The following is a 15,513-nucleotide window of genomic DNA, read 5'->3' as shown; positions in this document are numbered from 1 at the left end:
TCCTCACTATCATTCACTCTGGACTAGTAAGGCCTCCAATCTTTACCCATAACAAGTTTAAGTGAAAGTATTTCGCTAGCCCAAGCGAAGGCATTATAACCTTACAAAAGTGTAAGTACTCTACTCCATCATAAAAAGAATAGATTTGGAACCCAGGTATAGAGCTCGTACATGAATGCAAATGTGCATGTGTGTGAGGGAACACAATGATTATTAATCGAAATAAAATAACAATATAATTATTAACAACATAGAACAAATAACATAATAAAACTAAATGAAACCATTAAATTTTTGCCCTTTTTTTAATCTCATTTTTATCGTAAAGATGAGATAAAGAATTAAAATTAAATATAAAAAAAAACCATAAAATCAAAGTTTGGATGACACAAGTTTAATTTCTGGCTTGACTTTCAAAAATCCACAGTAAAGTCACCAAGCATCATAATGATTTTTCATCCAGGAAGACTCGATCACTAGACTTAGAAAAGATTTTCGAAGTTGCCACCAATATTTTTTGTAAGATATGATTGACCACCCAAAAATATCATCTTTTAATAAAAATCTTAAAATTATCTAAGATTTATCAAAAAAATGTCTAGGTTTGTGAAATCAAAATTAGGTCCCGAAGTACGATTACAAATGAATAAGGTATTAGCTCCCTCACATCGTTCGTTCGAACAATGATACCAATTAAACATGTAATCTTTTAATTTTGACAATATGATCTTCTTTATATTTAAATTTAATTTCCTTAAGAATTTCTTTATGCATAATTTTTTTTGTTGAGAAACTAGTATTATTATTATTATTATTATTATTATTATTATTATTATTATTATTATTATTATTATTATTATTATTTTCATATTCTATAATTTCTCTAACGCTTCGATGAAATTTATAGAAAATCTTTATTTAAAAATTTTTCAAAAAATTGACTATTCACAAAATTTTTGAAATTTTATCATAAGATATTTTATTTATTTATTTAAACTGATTTTAGGATTATCTCAACTTTTTGATGAAATTTTAAAATTTTATTAAACTGATTTTAGAATTGTCTCAATTTTTTTATGATATCCTAAATAAAACGATTTTTTATTGATGATATTTAAGAGACAAAATTAAATATTTAATTAATTTTTATTATGATTATTTTTCCTATTTTTTATTTTTATTTTTTCTTTTTATTTAAATAAATCTTTATTTAGTAAAAAATAATTTTTTGTTAATTATCCCAACTTTTTGGTGAAATCTAAAAATATATATATTGTAATAATTAAGAGATTTATTTAAAGAAATATTTTTATTTTTATTTTTATTGTTTTATAAATATTTATTTAGTGAAAATTAATTTTTAAATTATTTTGACTCACCGGTTAAATCTAAAAATATTATTTTTACTTGTATTAATTAAAAAAAATTAAACTCTTTCAATTTTCTTTAAAAATTATATTTTTAGAAGATTTATTCAAATAAGTAATTGTTATTAGCATTTTTTATTTTTATTTTTTTAGCAAAAATAATTTCTTGAATTATCCTAATACTTTGGCGAAATTCAAGAAATATTTTTACTTATAAAATTATAAAAAATAAAACTCCTTGTATTTTTCCTTAATAGTAATTTTTATCCTTTTATTTTTTAATTAACATCTTAGTATTTTTCTATTGTTTTACATTTTTTATTATTACTGATAATTATTTTTTTAGTAAAATATATATATAAATATTATAAATCATGATATGTAAAAAAATCTTAAACAAATAAACAAAAATAAAAATAAAATGAAATGAAAAAAGAAAAACTTACATATGGGTCGAGTTGTGAGCAGGTTAAGCGCAAATCTTGCATGGATTGCTCTACATGTTAAATGCCAAAACGACGTAGTTTTGGTGGCTTTTAAATATGCCAAAATCATTTTTTTTTATTTTTTCATTCTCTCTCTACTCTAGAGCCTATTTTTCTAAAAATTTTTTCCTTTCGCTGGCTACCGCAACTAGGGGTGTAAATAATACATTAGTACTCGCAAGCTATTCGGGTTCGATTAGAAAAAAATTCAAATTCGGTTCGATTATTGTCGAATCGAGCTCGAGCTCGAGTAGCTCGACTTATCGATAGAGCTAAATTCGAGTATTCTTATATCTGACTCGAGTAGCTCGCGAGCCTAATCGAGCTTTTATATTTAAATATATTTTTATTATTTTAATTAATAAAATAAATCGAGCGAGCTCGAGTAGCTCGAATTCGATCACGAATCGAGCTCGAGCTTGAAAAATAAAACTCGATCGAGTTCGAACCGAATATCGAGCCCCGAGTTATGAGTCGAGCTCGAGCTCGAGCTTTTCACTACTTGGCTCGGTTCGACTCGTTTACACCCCTAACCGTAACTACTCAATTTTTGGGCGACTGCCATAATGTCGATGCCAAAAAATTCAACGAGCATAAAAAAACTTGAACTTTTTTCAGATTCAGACAAGTTTTCCAAATTTCAGTGGTTGAAAAATTCAAACGGCTACTGAAAAATTTAAAATTTTTGAGCATTCGACGACTCAAAAAATTTTCAAACAATTTTCAAAAATTCTCAAATCACTCATTTTTCTATTTTAAACACTTTTCCTAAAATAGATTTTTTTAAAAGAAATTCTCAAACCTCCTAAATCGAGGATTTAAAAAAAAAAAAATTTGTTTTTGGAATTTTTTTTTTATTTTGCTACTAGTTTCTCCTCCAGGAGGATTGTATTTTTTTTTTTTTTTTTTTGTGCTTGTGTGTGAATGATTGTAACCTAATAACAAAAAAAAAATTGCTTTTTATGGTTTTTTTTTATCGATGTTCACTTTTTTTTTTGTTCCTCCCTCTTTTGTTTGCAGGACAAGTGCAGTATAAATAAAACCTTTTGGGATTCAAATCCCAAATTTTTTGGGATTTGAATTTCAGATTTTCAAAAGTTTGATAATTTTTACTAGTATCTGGATTTTTGCTGCCAAGTTAAGCAGATATAGTGCTTTTGGTGCATTAAATGCACTATCTTTAGGGGAAAAAAAATTTTTTGGTAGCTTGATTTCAGTTGCCAGAGTTGAAATAAATTTTTTTTTAATTTTATTGTTATTATTTATTTTTTTGTTTTTGGATAAAATAGGTGTCCACATTAATAAATAATATATTATATTAATATAATAATATATAGTATATGAAATAAATATTAATATTAATATATTAATAAGTAATATATTAAACAATATATTAATATTAATAAATAATAAAATAATATATTATATTAATAAACAATATATTAATAAAGAATATTATATTTATAAATAATATATTAATAAATATTATTATATTATTAATAACAAATATAGTTTAAAAACTTTAATCACTTTTACTTGCATGTTTTTGTTTTTGCATTTCTAAAATAAAAGCATTCTATCCAAATATATTTTCAAATTCAATAAAATAAAAATAAAACAAAACAAAACAAATTTTTTAAAAATATAAAACATAAAACATTAAATACACAATAATATCAAACGATCCCTGAGCAATAAGTATTTTGCTGTCCACGATGCCTTCAATCTTTTCTTCATTTTGAAGCCAAATAATGATTCAGATATTTTCATGATAATTGTCTATCTATCCACCTAATTTCTTTATTGGAAATCACGTTGAGAAAACTTTAAAAAAACAAAGAGCTTAAATTGTTATGTTGTACTATGATTGAATAAAAGCTTGCCGAAAAATGATGGTTGTGGACGTGAATGATGGGAGAAATAATCATTGTAAACCAAAAAGAACCGAAAGAACCCACAAATTAAGACAAAACCAAAGTTTGGGGGGTCACAAAATTTAACTTGACATGAAAGATTACAACAAAAATCAATACTTGTGTTTGATGAAAATGATGTTGTCAAAGTGATTGGAAATGATGCTTATCAGGAAACTAGTTTTTTGTTTATTAAATGCTCATTTTGACTGCACCTCTCAATCATATTTGGCCTTATTTTTCCATTATAGGATTTTTATGTAAGATTGTTCACAGGAAGTGATGTAATTCACAAAGTATCTTTTCCTTGTTTTACACAAGGAAAATTGAATTCTTTTTGTTTTTAATCTTTAGTCTTAAACCTTCAATTTTTTCTAGCTTTCCCTTCCGATTATAAAGTCCATTGACATTGTAAGAAATCGTGTATTTGATTACGGGTGCATATAATTTGGTATTACAGTTATGATTAAAAAAAAAAAACTAGAATTGAAAAGTAAGTTTAGTGAAAAAAAGTTAATGGAGGGCGCAGAGTAGTCAGAAGTATCCCATTACATTAATCGTTCATATAAACATGTTTCTCAAATCCATTGTTCAAATGTTTAAGTATAAGAATGTTTATATAATATATGTATATATATTTTGAATAAAAAGCATCATATAAAATATTTTAGTAAAATTTTATTTTGATTTGTAACCTTGTAATTGTTTTAGTTAAATTACCATTCATAGAAAATGTAGCAGATGTATACGAAAATTCACTTTAGGATGTGCATGCTAAAGAGACGTGCCGATCTCAGACAAGCAAGAGTTTCAGGACTCAAGTGTAGTAAACTATGCACTTATTGTAAGTATAAACCAACTCTTAATAGCATGTGTGCAGATCTATAACTGAAATTGGTCAAGAAAAATGTACTGATGAATGGCAATCACAATGGGCATAAATCATCAGCAGGATAGCCAAGGAAAAGAGAGGCTGCAGGATGTGACGTAGCACCGTCTTTCACTTAGTCAACTTTTTTTTTTCTATCAAAATTTGGTCAATATCAGAATTCGGCCCCCCATAGTAGAAAAATCAGACAAATTATGAGAAAACATTGAAAATTTCACCAAGGTAAAAGCAGAATAGAGGCTTGTCGAGCCTCCGACTGTGATGATTAGTCATGCATAACTCTATATGCTTAGGTGCATAGGGTGGTACAACTTAGGTTTTACATTATCATTTTTTTTTCTAACTTTCCCCTATTGCAAATACATAAAGCTTGCACGATCAGTCTGCTAATTCTGTCACCAGCGATCTGTTGCAACCCGTAGCCTGGACCTAACAAACTCATTGATATGATTGAGAATTTCATTTGTGGAGCTACCTCTTTTACCATGATTTCTGCCAGCATCATAAATGAACTCTCATCTCCAATGCCTCATCACACAATTGATGTTACCAGAGAAATTACCCCAAGAACTGATCTCTTTTCTTCTCCTTCTTTCTTTCCCCTTGTCAATGAAGGTTTATAAGAAGACTACGACTTTAAGAAATTGAGTGTAACTTTTACTGCTTTTCTTGTCATTAAATGAAAATTTTTGAAGAAGCATCCAAACGGACGAAACCTACTCGTTCAAGTTACCAATTAAAACCAGCAGGACACTCATTTTCAATAGGGATCTAACTCTTGCCTTACCCCCAATGCCATACCAAAAGATAGGTCAAACACATAAATGTAAATAAGACTATTGTTACATCAAATACATTTTCTACCTTCATCATGTCTTTATGGCTTTAACACTATCATGAGTTTTCTGTTTTCTTTTTTAACATCCCTTTGCAATTTGCATATAGAATATATGTTTAAAAAAAAGAAAAAATAAATAAATTTTGCAGTGTTAGAAATCATAACATTCTCCAAAAATATTAATATTTAAACTTAGATATGCTAATCGTAATTCTTTATAAATGGTGGTATAAATCAACTAAATTTTGAAACACTCACTCAAACTTAAATTATATATAAAATTCAACCAATAATATGCTTTCATCAAGACTCAAAATGTTATCTCATGGTAGAGTTCAATAATAAAAATTCAGCAACTAGAAATATCCACTTATCAGAAAATCCCTGCTGAGCTAAAAGACTCACTATATTAGAATAACGATGGCAAGCGCAGTACTCGAACATCTAAAATAGTAACCTCCACTTGCATACCGGGCTCTATGGTAATTGAAGTGATTTGCTTCATCACATCTGGTGTGCTATACAAATCGATCAATTGCTTGTGGATGCGCTGCTCAAATCTGTCCCATTCAATAAAAATTTAATATAAACATGCTCAAATACACTATTACATAATTATTTTATAAGATTTGGTTTCATTAATATTTTTAATTTACTTTTAATTTATTATTTAAAAAATATGAAAACATTAATAAAATAAAATTTAATAGTCAAATCAAATATTTAGTAGGTTTAAAATTTAAATTCTAAATCTTAGGACTCTTGTTTTCTCTAATCTTTTTGCTCTTTGTAAAAAAGAAAAAAAAAATACCTTCACCATAAAGAGCCATCCTAGTTGTGATACAGAGAACTTTTATAGGCATTCTAACCAGTCCATTAACCCTATGCTCTCTACCTTTAGCACCATGGATCAAATCATGCACTGCAAAGTGCAGTTCGACCCAAATTTCAGTTATAACAAAAATCAAATTGTTTTTAAAGACATACACTTAACAAAGCATTTTTTTTTTAACAGATATGATGATACCATTCTGCCGTTTTGAAGAAAGTGTGATCCGTATCTTAAGAGGCTCGTGTATTTCCTCAAAAGTTGGCTTAAGGTTCATGTGAATGAGCAATGAGATTAATTTTAATGAAATTAAAAATAATAGTGAAAGTATGATTAATTATTATAATAATAAAATTAATGAGTATATATATTTTGATATAAATATAACAGTGATGATTAAGTGAATTGTAGTAAGAAAAAAATAATTATTAAAGATATTAAATTAAAATATATATGTAATAAAAATTTTAAATTATTTATAATTCATAAAATTACTAAATAATTTAAAATTTATTGCATTATTTTATATCAAATAATAATTTTGATAATAAATAATTAAATTTAATTAATTAGTTTATTTATTATATACCAATAAATTTTACTTATTTATTATTTTACAATTGTTAAATAAAAAAAAACAAAAAAAGAAAACTTTATTTTGTAAGGACAATTTTATTTTTATAATTAAACTTCAAAGATAAAGAAAAAAAGAAAGTTAAAAAAAAAAACCAATGTGGTGAAACAACTAGAGTAAAATTGGCCGGCAGTTGGCCGAGGCCAATCGCGCCACCCGTATGCTCCATTTGGATCTCTTTAATGCATTTGACACTATTTTTCACGGCAATCGAAACCCCACTAGAGAATTCGATGAAATCCAAACAAGCATTTAATAGGTTTCAAGTGTGCATATGCCGTCATGTTTTAATTGTAGTTTCTTTTAATAACTAAATCTATATTCATTTAAAAATATATATGAAATAAAATGAAAAGGAAAAAAAGTATTGAATTTGAAAGAATATGATTACATGGCTTTACGAGGATTTTTCAAATCGAGTTTGCTTCACCTCCAAGATTTTGAAATTAGGTCAAAATATTTTTTTTATGTATTAGTTTAATTTTATATAGGTGATAGGTCAAAGTAAGGGTTTTTTTTTTTGGGTTAATGTGTGATTTAGTCTCGAATTATATCACTTTTTAAGATTTAATCTTTTTTTAAAAATACAAGATTAAATATTAAAACTTTGTTTTTGTCAAATATTTTATCTCACACATTAATTCTATTAATAGTAAATTAATGTGACAAAAAAATAATAATATCATGACACATGTCACATCTGCATTTTGATCAGTAACGTTAGTTAATGATACAAAATATTTGACAGAAATATAATTCAAATATTTAATTATGAATTTTTTTATAAGTATCACATTGTTAAAAATATTATAGTTTAGGGACCAAATTCATATTAACCCTTTTTTAAATTAAAAAACCTTTTAGTATTGGACTGGTCCGTTTCTGAAACGTGGGTCAAACCCCAAATTACTTCAAAAAGCCCAAACCCCATCTTTATACTCAACCGTTTGGGTCAAATATTTGCAAGCACGCCCGCAAAACAGTTGGTCCAGCAAAAAAACCCTAACCTATTAATAAACTCAGCGCCGACATGTATATCTTGTAGAAAGATTTCTTTCTCATTTCTCCATCGGTTTTGAGAAAACAGGCCGCAGCTTCACACTTCCAATCTCTCACTTCTTCCAGGTTTCCTTCTTACTTTTCTTTTTCTCCGTATTTTTTATGTGTAAAAAACTTGCATTAGAATAGGGGCTTAGATTGTTCTTTATTCTGGGTTTTCTTTCTGATTTATTGTAGTACGTTTTCCTTTTTTTATTTGTTGTAAGGATTGATCTTCAATCAAACAAGTAAAAACCCACTAATCTTTAGATTAAAACCTTTTCCATTCCTGCTGTATATTCTATTACTGGAGTCGCTTTATTCTTTCATCGGAAAAGGATCAGCTTTCTGTTTCATATGAGTCTATTTCTTACTTGTTTTGGATAATTATCGGTTTTGAGCTTTGTAAGGAATATGGGAAGTTTTGCTCTTAGCTTTAGTAGTTAGAACTTAGTGATTGAATCCCATGTTGTATTTTATTTCCATAGTTTAAAGATTTTGAAATTTTTGGTTTAATTTTGGATGAGAAGTTCTTATTTATTGGAATTAATTTTTCCGAACAGAAGCAGAAAGTGAAGTTAAGAAGCATGGCGTATGCTGCAATGAAGCCGACCAAGCCTGGTTTGGAGGAGCCCCAGGAAGAGATTCACAAGATAAGGATTACTCTCTCCTCTAAGAATGTGAAAAACCTCGAGAAAGGTACAATTTTTGGTATGCTGAAACGATTATCATTTCATTTATTATGTTATTGTCCCTAATAACAAATTTGCTTTTCCTTGGTGTAATTTCATATAGGATGTTTCTCAATAAGATAGTACTATTTTGTTGATGATATGGATTCAATTGATACACATAGCATTGGTTAGTCTAATGTATTTCTGTTTTATCAACAGTTTGCGCTGATTTGGTTCGTGGTGCCAAGGATAAGAGATTGAGGGTTAAGGGACCAGTGAGAATGCCCACCAAGGTTCTTCACATCACGACGAGGAAGTCTCCCTGTGGTGAAGGTATTTACTTACCTTGCATGTGACAGTCTCTGATGATATTTTGTAGCTTATGTTAATTGCTTTTATTTATACTTTTTGTTTCGTATCTTGATAGCATGTTTTAAAAACCTACTCTGTACTTAACCAATTGTATAGTTCCTTTTTTCTAGGAAACTTTCTGGTCTGCTTGGTAGTCAGAGCTTCATGTAGGATTATATGCATATAACGATTTTATGTGTATGTTTGCCTGGTCGTCTTCCTATTTTGCTGTTAAAAGGCTCCACCATAAATCTGAATTATACATCCGTACATTTTTACTATTTTATTTTGGAGCAATCATCAAGGAATATCATTTGCTACCTTTTTGCATGTTTCAACATATTGAACTTGTCTTAGTAATAGAGGCTTCGAATGCTTGAGCTACTTGGTGCAAATTGTCTTGTTTTTCTACAAAAATGGAGTTTATATATGTTAAAACGTTTTCTTTTTGGTTGGATGCCTTCTGGTTTACTAATGAGTATGATATTGTAATTGTTAGGATTTGCCTTTTAACTATATCTGTTGATTTTATATGTTGGTTACGGCTGGGGTTTGATATGCATGCGGATAAAGTTTGAGTATGCGTAGTGTTTCATTGTAACATGAGTAATTTGTTTTGAAAATTTACAAAACTATTTGTGTGCATTGCAGGAACAAACACATGGGATCGATTTGAGCTCCGAGTTCACAAGCGAGTTATTGACCTTTTCAGCTCTCCTGATGTGGTCAAGCAGATCACTTCTATCACCATTGAACCTGGTGTTGAGGTGGAGGTCACCATTGCAGATTCTTGAATGTTCATCAATAGTTTTTGGACCTTACCTAGTTTTAGTTGATTAGTAGATTTTCATCTAATGTGGCCCTCTCTGCTCTGAACGATCTATTAGTGGTTGTCGGTCTTCTGTAGTTTGTGTTTTCCAATACCAGTGTTGAAGCTAAGATTCTATTCTCTTGTGTGGCACCAGATTTTGTTTTCTTTGTATTACCTAAAGATTATATTTGGATGTTTTAATTTAATGCATTATTTGACATTAAACCAAGATTCATCATTGGCTACTTATTGCTTGGGGGTCGGCAATAGCATTATCATGGAAAATTATTTGCACGCTATAGTAACCAAGACTTCCAACACCAAGAATCATATCTTTCAACAAATTCGTCTATTATGATTAATTACAAGTCATACACTTCAGGCATGCAGAATTTAAAGAAAGGGGGAGAGACGAGTGATTGACCAGCCACGCGAGGTGGTCGACAACTTACTAAAGAGTTAAAATACAATGAACTAAACCAGAATCGTATTAGCTGACAACTATACATTTAAGTTGCAACGAAGTTAAGAGATGCACTGCCCTATCGACCACAGCATTTTGCCAAACTCCGGTACGACCAATATATTGATGGAAGCCCTTAACATTTGCAGAATTGCAGTCAATGTCCCCATGACTGAAGCGTTCCCATCTGTCTAAACCTCTAAAATTTAGCCTCACAGAACGAAAGATATGAATAAAATTTACCATATTAATTGTTATCTGGTATTTTCTACAGGCACTCTCTGATAAATGAATGACAACATGAAAGAACAGGAAGAGAATAAAGTTTCTTTATAAGAAAACATTGCCATCTTGTCCGAGTCACACACAACAAAGTTTAAGGGTATGGTGCAAAATCAGCTAAAAGCACAAATGCATTCAACTCACTCTTGCAATAATTTGAATTGCAGGCATATGGGAGCTCACTGCTGATGATGACTGCTATCACTAGCTTGTTCCATCTCTTCCACATCACCAAAGCGTTGATCATTGATTTGGAGCTCCAAGATTTTGCAAAAATGGGACAATGAGACAAGCCCAAGAAGAAAAGCAACGAGGAAAAGTGCAAAGTTATGCAAAAAAAAATTGTTGAAGTATAACAATGACAAGCTAGATAAGAAATTCCTGTTAGAGATGTTCGATCTAACCATAGCCCTAAAATTTGTTGTTGACTACAATAAATAATAGAAGACATGCTAAATGAGACAAGCCAAACATGGTAGACAAAAGAGACGCCATCAAAAAGAATAGTAAGCATTCAAAAAAAAATTACTCTGAAAGAAAATTAAAACAGAATAACAATAGCAGACAACATATACACAAAAACAAAAATGCTTTTAGAAAAGTTTCAGTTCAAAGGGAAATAATAGATAATACTGACAAAATTAATTTATAGCCAAATAGAAATGGATTACACGAGACCTCCAAGTGCCTTGTAATGAACAGACACTAGCATAGCTCAAGCACTGTCCGAACTAGGTCATGATTACCATTTGAATGACCAATTGACTTTGTCGGATTCTGGGGAAAATGCCATTCCAAGTCATCACCCTCTGGAGACACAATATGTAATTAGAGATGTATAGAACATCCAAGCATATAAAGAAGGCAATCCAGAAGGTATCAATGTTGTCTACCCCATACCTCCAGATTCATCTTCCAATTGATCAGCACTGAAAACCCAATTATGTCCTTCTTCTCCTTCTTTAACACATAAAAGAAAACAGTAAGTTACCAAGCAACCAATGAAGGAAGCATGCCCATACAACAGTAAAAAAAAAAAAATTCTCAATTGACAACTCCACAAGGAAACAGGGTGACAGAACTCACCTTTCATAGGCTCTGGACTTAGATCAGCACACTCACAGAATATCTGAAACAAAGTATCCACTTGCATGGAACAAATGAATATAAAAGTCAGCATTCACCAGACTAAAGATCAAAACAGCATAATAACATTCTACACACTAGTAGAGGAAAAAACTAAAATATACGCACAATGGCTAGCATCTGAAGGAATAAGCCTCGTCTCTGTGACCTTGGATAAATCTAAAACCTCATTACATTCCGAATCCAAGTCCTCAGACTCATCTTCATCAGCTTCAGTTTCAATCTTCAGACAAAAACCATTAATCAGACATGTATAAAGGGAGAAAGGTGCATACTAGATCAGGGCACCAGCAGCTTAACATGGGGGAAAAAGAAAAAAGAAAGAGAAAACTTTCAATAAATGAAAAATACTACATGCGCTTATTAGGAAGCAAAAATGCATATCCCAGTCAAAATATACAGAAAAGTTGACCAAACAGAAAATGAAAATAGATAACACACTGCATTTTAAATTTACAAACTTTAAGATTTATTGATAATAAAAAGTTGGTCATCCTAAATTAGAGTTTAGAGTTTTCCTGGTCCTTCCTATATTTTAATTTTGTTTCCACCCATATTTTGGAAAAGCTCAATGAGACAAAATGATGTTTTATAAGATTGTGCTGGCGGCTACATTCCACATTGAATTCGGTACCTCAATATCATGTCAGTTTAAACTAAGAAATAACTAGCAAGTTTGGAGCCATTGCATTGCCTGTTTCATCAGCACCAATCCATAATAAATTTTATTTTCCGTGGGCTTCTTTTCACGAATCATCGAAATTTAAACTAGCAGACAAGCAGTCAAACAGCCATAAAGAAACAAAACGATAATATTGAATAAAAAAGAACTTACTGCAAAATACAAATTTAAATTTTAGAGTTTTGATAAACTGAAGGCAAAGCATGAGAATGATTAGTTGATAAAATCATATTACAAAACCTAACATAACTTAATAAGAGCAACAGGAAGTGTGTGTTATGAGTAAACAAAGGAGAAATAATAATAATAATAATAATAATAATAATAATAATAATAATAATAATAATAATAAAACCTGAGCGTAAATACAGGGAGAAGAATAGGCCTCCGGGTCCCTTGAAACGGCATGCAGCGACAAAGACAAGAAATTAACGGCGTCGCCCCTTGCTCTGTCCACGTCAGTCAGCCAAACCACTTGCCTGCAACAACCCCAAAATAAAAGGATAAATTCTCAGTTTAAATGCATTAAAATGATGTTGATTACATGCAAAAATTCGAATAATTGTAGAGAGATTCGAAGGTACTTGGTGGTGATGTAGACAATGCCAGGGGATTCCGGGGCACGATTCCCGATTGCAACGGAGACAGAAGGTTGGACGTGAACAAGTTACTCGCCATTATCTGTATCGAGAACTGGCTCTCCAGCATCGTTGCCGGGTCTTGCCGTGAACTGCCTAAGCCCTACCACCACTCTCTCTGGCTTTCATCTGGTGAGTTTTTCTAGGGTTTTCTCGTCAGTGGGGGTGGAACAGTAATGGTCGGGTTTTTTATTTTCGGCCTGATATTGGGCGGTGTTGTTATAACTTAAACCGACGCAACGTGCCACGGTCTACCCCAACGTTTGCTTTCACTTTTTGAGTTTCACAATTTTATCTTTTAATAAAAATTCTTCGATGACGTGAAAATTTATATCTCAAAATTGATTTTAGTATAAATATAGGTTGCATAATTTTTCTTTTGGATTATCACATTCTTCACACTTAAGCAAGAGCTCTCCCACTTCAAAGAAGGCTTATCGTCACCGATAGGACATCATTAGTTCTCTAAAGTTGATTCTCATATTAAATATTATAGTTTACACTTATTTGTAAGATATTTCATGTAAAATAAAATCATAAAAATTTAATCTATATTAATTTATAAGATATTTTATATGAGATAAAATCATGAATGTTTAATTGATTAAAATAAATAATATTTTATAAATTATTATAGATCATGATATCTTATATAAAAATCGATTATGAGATATGAGCAATGTATAATTGAGAATAATGGGCTTTTATTTGAGTAGATAAAATGTTATAGTTTTAGAAAACAGATATAAATTTCATATTAATTATGTATTAAAGTTGATTTTAAAATATAAGTATTTACGTTATCTTAAACTTAGAGGATAAAATAATAAAATTTAATGGATTGAAATAAATAATATCTCACAAATTTATATAAATTATGATACAATACCAAAATTTATATATATTGATAGTTAGACACTTTGATAATGATATCTCATAAATTAATTTGAACCGTCATACAAACGCGTGGAAGCTTGTATCCATTAATGGCAAGACACTTTTTATGCATTTCAATAAAACATTTTCTTCTTTATTCATCGTAAATTAAGTATTTTAATTTTTATCTACTACCCAATTCTTTTAATTATTTTTCCTCTTTTTTTTCTTAAATCTTTTTTTTTTTATGGAGAGTTAAATACTAAAAAATAGTTTTTATTTTTTCCGCCTAATGTAATATAATAGACTAGACCTGTTCATGAGTTAGGTCGAGTCAGATTTAGATTAAATTTGATATAATATTTCAGTATTTTAAATAAATTCAAGTTCAACCTAACTCGATTTTTAAAGTCTTATTTTTTGTTCAAACTTATTCCTACATGAAATAATAAAGTCCAAACATATCCAAAACATTAGTATTTAAAATTTAAAAAAAAAAAAATTTTAAGTTATCAATTTAACTAATTTATTAATTTTAATTAAATTTATAACTCATTTAAACTTGAGTTCAATTTAATTATATTGAATGCAATTTAAAATCAGATCATTCTTTTGTATAAAAAAATAAATTTTATCATATTATAAGTAATAAAACAAATGGGTTGTATTTATTATAAAAAATAACACATATTAACTTTTTCCCATTATAATAAAAATATTTTTTAATTTTCAAACAATACCCGGATTTTAAATGGTAAAACCTAATCTTAATTTTATTTTTTAATCGAATCTTATTTATTTGTTCAAATATATTTAATGAATTTAATATTTATATCAAATCTTTCAAAATTTAAGATAAATTTTTAAATTTGTACGAACAGCTCGAATCAATAAGAAAGTCTATAACAGACCTTTCCTGCCTCCCCACTAAGCTTTCTTATATTTGGAGAATGAAAGAAAATTGACTTTTTCCTTTCCCCCCGAATCTTTTGATTGTGGTGAGTTCAAGGGCTCATTCTAAAAAATTAGTAATATGAAACATTTTTTAAAATCTAATAAAAATAAAAAAATAAAATATATAATAGCCTTTCAAATTCATTTATAAAATTAAAAAATTATATAAATAATCGAACTCTTTTTATATCGTTTAATTTTACCTTAAAACTAAGATTCCTTCAACAAATAACTACAGAATCAACAGCATCGCGATCCTGAATGACATAATTTTTCACTGCAAAACGTTGCAACCGAGAGAAAAAGATACAACTTAAAATGAAACTAAATCGAATGGCAGGAACTCAACTTAAAATGTGTAGACCCCATTACCCATTTGACCAAACAGTAATCAGACATTCTATTATTACAAAAGTAAATGTCATTAAGGTTGTTAATAGAGTATTTTTGGACACAAAATGCCTTTAAAAACACCATAATAGGCTGAATTGTCAAAATTAAGTAACACTAGCCCCATTCCAAGAGGCCATCGGGGAAGGCTAAACTCATTTCAGCAATCCGGTTAGCAATAGTGTAGGAAATGGCTGCACTTTACATTTCAAAATTAAAAGAGTTCTAACTTCTTGCTTCAAATGTTAAATGA

The 15,513-nt window shown here is 29.3% G+C and overlaps 1 protein-coding gene and 1 pseudogene across 2 annotated transcripts; one reads left to right on the top strand and one right to left on the bottom strand.

The window, feature by feature from the left end:
• The first annotated feature begins 7,996 nt into the window (after positions 1-7,996).
• On the top strand, positions 7,997-10,058 carry LOC111281561 (small ribosomal subunit protein uS10y-like). Its single transcript, XM_022869284.2, has 4 exons — positions 7,997-8,080; positions 8,557-8,692; positions 8,887-9,000; positions 9,670-10,058. Exons 2-4 carry the CDS (start codon positions 8,581-8,583, stop codon positions 9,810-9,812), a joined length of 369 nt encoding a protein of 122 aa, XP_022725019.1. The 5' UTR covers positions 7,997-8,080; positions 8,557-8,580; the 3' UTR covers positions 9,813-10,058.
• A 1,088-nt stretch (positions 10,059-11,146) lies between these two features.
• Positions 11,147-15,246, bottom strand: LOC111274495 (chloride conductance regulatory protein ICln-like; annotated as a pseudogene). Its single transcript, XR_016328931.1, has 8 exons — positions 15,243-15,246; positions 15,107-15,147; positions 12,987-13,162; positions 12,758-12,881; positions 11,829-11,943; positions 11,661-11,720; positions 11,475-11,534; positions 11,147-11,383 (listed from the first exon to the last, which is right to left on the bottom strand). The product of XR_016328931.1 is annotated as a chloride conductance regulatory protein ICln-like (transcript).
• Between the last annotated feature and the right edge of the window lie 267 nt (positions 15,247-15,513).

Source organism: Durio zibethinus, chromosome 17 (assembly GCF_047325235.1).
Source record: "Durio zibethinus cultivar Kanyao isolate XHJ-2024 chromosome 17, ASM4732523v1, whole genome shotgun sequence".
NCBI lineage: Eukaryota > Viridiplantae > Streptophyta > Magnoliopsida > Malvales > Malvaceae > Durio > Durio zibethinus.
This window is presented reverse-complemented; position numbering and strand designations above follow the sequence as displayed.